The 7,785-nt window shown below is 40.3% G+C and overlaps 1 protein-coding gene across 1 annotated transcript; it reads right to left on the reverse strand.

The window, feature by feature from the left end:
* Positions 1 to 461: 461 nt before the first annotated feature.
* SPINK1 (serine peptidase inhibitor, Kazal type 1) lies at positions 462 to 7,190 on the reverse strand. Its single transcript, XM_029941846.1, has 4 exons — positions 7,066 to 7,190; positions 6,028 to 6,059; positions 4,475 to 4,581; positions 462 to 587 (listed from the first exon to the last, which is right to left on the reverse strand). The coding sequence occupies exons 1-4, from the start codon at positions 7,118 to 7,120 to the stop codon at positions 542 to 544; spliced, it is 240 nt and encodes a 79-aa protein (XP_029797706.1). The 5' UTR covers positions 7,121 to 7,190; the 3' UTR covers positions 462 to 541.
* Positions 7,191 to 7,785: the final 595 nt, after the last annotated feature.

Raw genomic sequence — 7,785 nt, forward strand, 5'->3', positions numbered from 1 at the left:
CTAAGTTGACCCACAAGATAAGGATAACCTTACAGGGTTATTGTGGCTCACACATAAATCTGAGTCAACTACACAGAGTCCTGGTACAATAATAGACGCTCTATTAAATCACCAGGAAACCTAAAGGAATTATTTCAGTCCCTGAACGGTAATGGGTAACATGTTTCTGGACTGATAATTTTCCAGCTGTTTCTTCTCATGCGAGTTAATTCTCTATGGGATTATGTGTATTCATGATCATTTGTGTCCTGCCAGTTAATGCCTGCGGTCATATTTCCTGAGACGGTCTTCAGAAGTGAGGAAGGAAATGGGAAAGGAAAAAGCATCAAGAAGGAAACTTTGTCCAAAATGTCAGGATTGCTGTGTTTTGTAAAACTTGTTCTGTTCTGAGTTTGTTTCAGCCCCTTGACCCCAGTATAATCAAACATGCCTTTGAGGAAAAAACATTTAGGAACAACAGGAAGTATTTAGATGCATTTTATTCATCAGTCAGGTCAGCTAGGCGTTGAGTTGACCACATGGGATTTTAGAACCTTGGTTCTCAGCAAGGCCCAGATTTTTGAATGAGGACAAGGATCTGGCGCTTCCTATAGAAGAGATTGAAAAAAAAAATCAACTTAAACTTTGCTGACTAAAAAAAAGTGACAATGGGAGAAAAACAGTGAAAAAAGATCAGCTTTATTTAAAATAGGTTTCAGATTTTTCCCTTTTCTCTGTCTTTCACTCATTTATTCACTCACTTATTTAGTAATTCATCAAATATCGATCAAAACTCTTGCTTACATACACTAGGGATACAACAGAAAGGAAAAATGTCTATCCTTACAGCGTATGCAGATCTACCGTGACATTACAGAAAACCACTGAAATCAATCTCTAATTCATCATTGCTTCTTTTGCTCCTGATATTGTCCTAGCCACAAGATTTCCATCTTAGCTGCTGCCTTGCCTACTCCAGAATGCTCTAATTGCCTGGGTTTTTGTTTTTGTTTTTTTGCCTGAGAACTCTGGGAACTAGTATCTGTTGGGTCTTACAAAAGGAAGTCCTATCTGATACCTACCAGCTCTAAGCATCCTCCCCTCCAGATAAAACCTCTCTGCCCCCCAACTCACCACCTTCCCAAAACAGTCTTCTCTTCTGTCAGCTGAATATTCCTAAATCCTGTAATTGTTCACCATGAGGTTGTTTGCAGAACTTTCTCTCTTTTTAACTATTCTTTCCTTGAATATACTGGTTTATAAAAATTCTTCTATTTCTCCATTACTTGGGGACATCTGACTTCCATATATCTTTTTACATGTATTTACCTGGACCTTGATTCATCCTTTTAAGAGCTTTTTTTCTTTAAGTTTATTTATTTATTTTGTGAGAGAGAGCATGAGCAGGGGAGGGGCTGAGAGAGGGAGAGAGGGAGAGAGAGAGAATCTCAAGCAGGCTCCACACTGCCAGCACAGAGCCCAATACAGGGCTCAAACCCACGAACTGTGAGATCATAACCGGAGCCCAAACTAAGAGTCAGATGCTTAACCGACTGAGCCACCCAGGCACCCCCTTTTTAAGATAATTATTCCTTGTTCAATAATTATTATTCATGTATAACACTTCTGTCTGAATTGTTTAGCACACACAGCACAAACATCTAAACACAGTTGACATATTCTTGTACCTGTGCTGTCCAGGAAAGACACCATCCCTATTCAGCTATTTAAATTCAAATCAGTTTAAAAATGATGTAATAGTCAAAATACAGTTTCTTAGATGTACTAGCCACATTTTCAGCACTGGCAGCAAGTCTAGTGGCTTCCATACCAGACAACACAGATAGAGAGCATTTCCATCATTGCAGAAAGTTCTACTAGAGAGCGCTGATTTATAGAACAGAATTTTACAGTATAGATTCCCTAAGGAGACATAGAAGAGATAGAAAAAAGTCCTTACTGACTGTATCTGACACAGAATGATCCAGGAGATGCAAGCACAACCCAACAACTAGGGTCAGAGCTGGGTTCTAGTTAACTCTACTGCATATTCATTTGGGGCTTTTAATGGGCAGTAAGGAAAAAGGCAGCCTGGTACATTTGAAAATATTCTACTTTAGAAAAAGCCACATTTTCTCTCTAGACCTGTTTTCTTATCTGAGAAATAGAGGAAGAGAAGTTACATTTTATGGCATTTAAATGTTCCTGCCATATATGAATATTTTTTGGAAAAATAGAACACGTAAGCAGGATGGGGAGGTGTTAAAGGCTGAAGGAATGGGGTATCACAGGTCTAAGCTTGTATTTTCCCAGTATTTCACTCCAAATATTGGGCCTTTTGGTCTTGGCACTTGGTCATTTTCTAAATCTCAAGGCTGTTATATTACTTTCTCCTCCCCTTGGATGGAAATATGTTTGACCTTTATGTCAATAGCCTAGATCATGAGAAAATTCACACGTGTTTTTGAGTTCCTTTACAAATCTTTAATGTGGAAATAAATTCACTACAAAGTGAAACACTTAATATTTTGGTTCTAAAGTTTCAGAATGATAGATATCTCTCCCTGGGGCCCTATTTCCACAACCTTACTAGCACTGAGAATTTTCTGAAGTGATTTAAAGCAGATCAAGAGAGGTCATGCTATAGGGAACTTAGACTATGGAATAATGGGAATAGGCACCGTCGTTTGAGCCTCAATCAAAGCCTTTAATACTAAGTCAGTTCTAAGAATAACTTAAGAGTTTTCTGCACTACTTCTGGGATCTCTTTTATTTGTTCTGGACATTCTACACCATTATTTAGCCTGGAATGCTTTTGCAGTGCTACCAAAATTCAGACCCCTGTTTAAATGACATCCTTTTCATGAATCCTTTCTTGACCCTTTCAATGGGAAAAAAATCAGATTCTCTCCTTTACACCTTTACCACTTTCCTCACACCTCATTTGATGGTGCTTTTTACAGGTTACAAGAAGCTACCTTATTTGCCCTGATGACCTATTTTCTCTTAGAAACACAGGGAAAGCAGAGGAAACCAGCACAATGCTGGGCACATGTTAGGTGTTCAGTAGCAGAGTAAAATAGAAAGTTTTTGGCAAACCTGCTTGTCTGAGTGCCTGAGTTTGATTCCCGACCTATGATCACTTCAGAAAATGAGCTTCATTGAGGCCAGCTCTCATCTCCGTAAATAAAAATGTCATGAAAATATATTTTTGGTCACCTAATCTTTGCAATTCATATTTGCATGGTTACCACAGTCATTACCATCAACAAGAATGATTTTTTAAAAAAGATTTTAATTTTAAGTAATCTCTATACCCAGCAAGCTCAAACTCACAGCTCCAAGATCAAGAGTTGCATGTTCTATCAACTGAATCAGCCAGGTGCCCCTGTGATTTTTTTTTTTTTTTTAGTTTAAAGGATTTTGGGGTATATTAGGTTTTTAAAAATCTAGACTATCCATTGTTTTGCTGTAAAAGCATGGTTTTTTGTTATATAAGTGGTTTTTTAAAACTAGTTGAGGGCCGTTCAGATGCTTTCCTCCTCCATTCCACTGTCCTTTCCTTAACACATGTGTCTTCCACTCTGTGATTCATTCATCTCTCCCTTATATTCACCTTTTTCTCCTTATTAGAATGCCTCACTGTCCTTCTTGAGGGTCTAGAGAAAGCCTCCAAATGTTTCCAAATCCTAGCAGGCATACTTAGTTGTTACTAGTCTTGTGCTCTCAAGAGCACTTTGCTCCTATTTCCACTGACGACACTGTATTAGCACTGAGTGTAAGCAAAATGAGAGATGAAACATGTTAGATTTTCTCCTGTATCTCACAAATTCTTGGGCTGGTACCTGACTTTAAAGCACAGTTGAAGGGCACCTGGGTGGCTCCTCAGTTAAATGTCCAATTTTTAATTTTGGCTCAGGTCATGATTCCAGGGTTATGAGATCAGGCTCTGTGGCCAGCTCAGTGTTGGATGTGGAACCTGCTTAAGATTCTCTGTATGCCCCTCCCCAGCTGGCTTGCACATGTGTGTATGCACTCTACCTCTCTTTCTCTCTCTCTCAAAAAAAAAAAAAGTAGTTGAAAAAGCAAGGATTTGGACCCAGATCTGTCACTCCTGCTGGTTCATCTCGAGCAAATAAGAGCAAGTAATTTAAGCTCAGTCTCAATCACTTCATGTGTGTCATGGGCTTAGTATTATCTGCCTCATAGACTCATGAATATTCAGTGCCTTGCACAATGCTTGACGCAATAAGTGCTGTCTTTTCTTGTACTACACACATAAACACGTGTACATCTCCATAGAATCATACCAGATGTAGAGTTAGGAGAGGAAGAGATTGAGAATTAATTTTGGAAAAACTAGTTGTTTGTTTCTCTCGTGGTAAGATTGATGTTATTAGTATATTGATTGGAACTTAGGGGGATAAAATATATGAAAACTTGAAGACAACTAGCTTAAAAATATGTTTTAAAAGACATTCAAGTTTGTACTCACTGATTTTCAACACATAACACGCATTCATTAGAGTAAGTTTTTCCATCAGTCCCACAGACAGGATTATAGATCTTGGTACATCCAGTTACTTGACTGTTACAGTTAGCCTGAAAATGGGATCAAACAGAATCACTTTCCATCATTTTGTATTCTTTGAATTTATAGTAAAATCTCTAAAATGGCTTTCACTTCCCTGGAGTTGATCAGCTTAAAGACAGAAGCCTGACTCTGTTGGGGGTAGTGATAATAAGCGTCCAAGAGAAAGAGTCCAGGTTTGGAGTCAGAAGGCCCGATTGTACGGACTGCCTCTGCCGTTTCACAAGCTGTGAGACGTGGGCAGATCTCGCGGTGCCTCTGAACCTCAGTCACCTTGTCTGTGCAAGGAGAAGGGTATTTTTACTTCCTTGCCTATCTCTTGATGGTGTTGTGAGGTTTAAATAAGGTGAGTGAGATCATGCCTGGGAGTTCCGGTTCCTCTCAGGTCAGCCACACGTTGAGCATGACTTCCTAGCCCACCGTGGCCCAGTCACACTGCCCTTCTCTCAGTCAAGTGACGACACCAGGCGCTTTGTTCCCTTGGAGTCCTGGCTTAGCAACTTCCTAGACATCAGTAAGAACTCAGAATTACAGAACAGCTGTCACAGGCCGTACTTGCTTTCATGCACTATTCTATTTCAACCTCACAACTGTCCTATGAACTCTTTATTACACTCTTCTTCCAGTGAAGACAATGAAGCACAGAGATTAAATCACCCAAGGCCACACAGCTGGTAATTCCTGGATCCAGGATTCAAAGCCAGTTGGGCTAGGTCCAGAGCTTTGGCTTTAACCACTTCACTCCACCACTTCTACCCACCAGTTATATTTTGCTAATGCTCACTTATCCTTTATGACTCAAAATAAATTTTCTGATTTAACCAGGCTAGATTCCGCACAGTATCAGAACTCTGCACAACCCTTATCATTAGTGTAATAGTTTATTCACTCATGCCCTTTTGGTTTGCCATCTGTCCTTTCACCGGATATAAATATAATGAAGAGGGACACTTCCTTCCCTGAGTTTCAGATTTATTGCAGTTTACCTTATAAACACAGGGAAAAATAGGGAAGTTAGATAGAAAATATTTTTCTAGACGAAGATCCTAGTTAATTATTTTCTTTGGCTCGTTATAAATTAGGGCTCCACCTTGGGGATCGGGAGGACTTTATGCCAGCATGGGCAAGCTGGCCATTCAGAGGGAAGGTTACTGGGAGTGAGGTTAAAAAGAATGCCCCCCAACATCCTTGTCCTACCAGATAGCCTCAAAACATATAAAACCCCCTCACAGCGAGGGCCGTGTGACTACATGGAAACCACCTGTGTGTCAGTGCGTTTGTCCTTCAGCATAAGCCCCTGTGGGGAAACTGCTGTCACTCTCCACACCTTTTGAGCCTTGCTAGCACCACACACCTGTTCTGACTTCAGGTGAAACTGAATGTGGCAGCTTGACTGCGTGTTGATTAGGGCAAACAGTTCTAGCCCTAGAGATAAGAAAGTGTAAAACTGTCTTTACCTCTCTTCCCGGCATGGCGGCTCTAGTGTTGCCTAGAAAACATAAATCAGACATTGTGAGGTTGGGTCCTAAATGGGAGAAGCCAACTCTGCTCTTATTCACAATTTTCAGCTTCCACCCAAGACTGTGACTTCTCTGCTTTCCTCTTCTGTCCGCCAAACTCCTTCTTATTTCTGGCCTCTCTCAAGGACATTTTACTGGTGTCCAGTCATTCCCTCCTGCTGAAGCCTCAAGGAAATGAAGCAAAAGTTTGATAATGATCGAAGTATCTCAGTTTGGGATTTCACAAAAGTAGACCCATTTCTTTGAAAACATAAGGATCTTCTTACTGCTTGAAATGTATCAGGTACGGAGCAAATATCTTCTGAATGCTCACTGACATTCTCACCACAATTGATCTTTCAATTAGTGATGTAAGAAATATAAGTATCTTTAATTCAATTTATAGATGAAGATGTGGAGAGTTTATATGACTAACTGTAAAGCAGTTACCACTAGCAGTAACTAGGTCTTGTGATACAAAACTAACTTGCAGTGACATGTAAGTCTTTTTGTAAGTAATGTTTTAAAAAAATGGAACTCTTTGGACAGCTCAACATCAGTTCTCAAGGAACTCATTCCCTCTTTTACATTACACTGAGTATTAATGCACTTCACATTTATCCAGTTCACAGATAGATGCTTAAAATTGCCATGCTGCATTCCCTGGAAAATCACAGATCTTGCTGACATCATGTAGAAGATAGTCATTTTGGTTGAGCTCAATGAAGGAAAGAGGAACTAACCTGATAGTATCGAAAGAAAGAAATGTTGGTGATATTTGATTTTGATATTGACAGTTGCTGAACTAAATGTCATAAGAATCAGCAAGGCACTTATGGGTTTGAAGAAGCCCTCTGGAATAGGCCCGTGACCTTATTTCATCTCAATGGGACCAAAAGATCTAAGACTAGACTCTAAGTCTAGAAGGTAATGGGCTCAGTAATGCAACAAGTCAAACAGGTTTTAGTCAAATCAGAAAAATATGTAGACACCTACCAGACAACCCCAACAGGGCCAAGGCGCAGAGAAGAAAGATGCTTGTTACCTTCATGGCTGAAAAGCTCTGTATGCAGTCAGTAGAAGATGGTATTGAACTCACCTCTTCTCTTCAGAGCTCAGGGACTGGAAGGGTCATATAGACAGGGTGGCTGTCCAGGCTCCACCTCCTGTCCTGTCACCTGATCTCTTGGGTTATTGATTGACTCCTGTTGATTGACTCCTGTTGATTGACTCTGTAGCATAGCCTGACCCCAAGTTTCAGGAATGTCACCTGTGTTAGAAAGGTAGAAGCAGCACAGGCCTGGAATGTGCTTGGCCAAGACGTCATCAGAGAAGTTCTGATGGTTAGTTGGTTCTCTCCCAACTTCCTATGTGACTCTGGGCAGCCCCTGTGTTCTCATCTGTGAGCTGAACTCAAAGGTCCCTGTACTCTGTAGCTCTGGATACGTGAGCAGGTGTGGTTATCCAAAAATTGTTCTCCATTTTTTCTTCCTTTCCTTCAGCTTCTCCCTTTTTTATTCTTTCTCTTTTCATTTGTTGTCACTCATTCATAAAGCCAAGGGTAGCTGACAGGTTAGAGATAGAGAGGGCTCAGTTCCCTAAGGTGTGTGTGTGCTTTGGGACTAGATTGTGCTCTTCAGATACTTAGTAGCTCTGTGTTCTTGGACTGATAGTTCACTTTTGCTGTGCCTCAGTTTATTCATCTGAGATCTGAAA

Source organism: Suricata suricatta, chromosome 6, assembly GCF_006229205.1.
Source record: "Suricata suricatta isolate VVHF042 chromosome 6, meerkat_22Aug2017_6uvM2_HiC, whole genome shotgun sequence".
Lineage (NCBI taxonomy): Eukaryota > Metazoa > Chordata > Mammalia > Carnivora > Herpestidae > Suricata > Suricata suricatta.

Excerpts from the sequence above, each read along its gene's own strand:
- SPINK1 (XM_029941846.1), bottom strand. The coding sequence starts at position 7,120 with ATGAAGGTAACAAGCATCTTTCTTCTCTGCGCCTTGGCCCTGTTGGGG. Across the intron at positions 4,582-6,027 it reads CCGCCATGCCGGGAAGAGAG|GCTAACTGTAACAGTCAAGT; the intron begins GTAAAGACAGTT and ends TCCCATTTTCAG. Across the intron at positions 588-4,474 it reads GTGTTATGTGTTGAAAATCA|GAAGCGCCAGATCCTTGTCC; the intron begins GTGAGTACAAAC and ends TCTCTTCTATAG.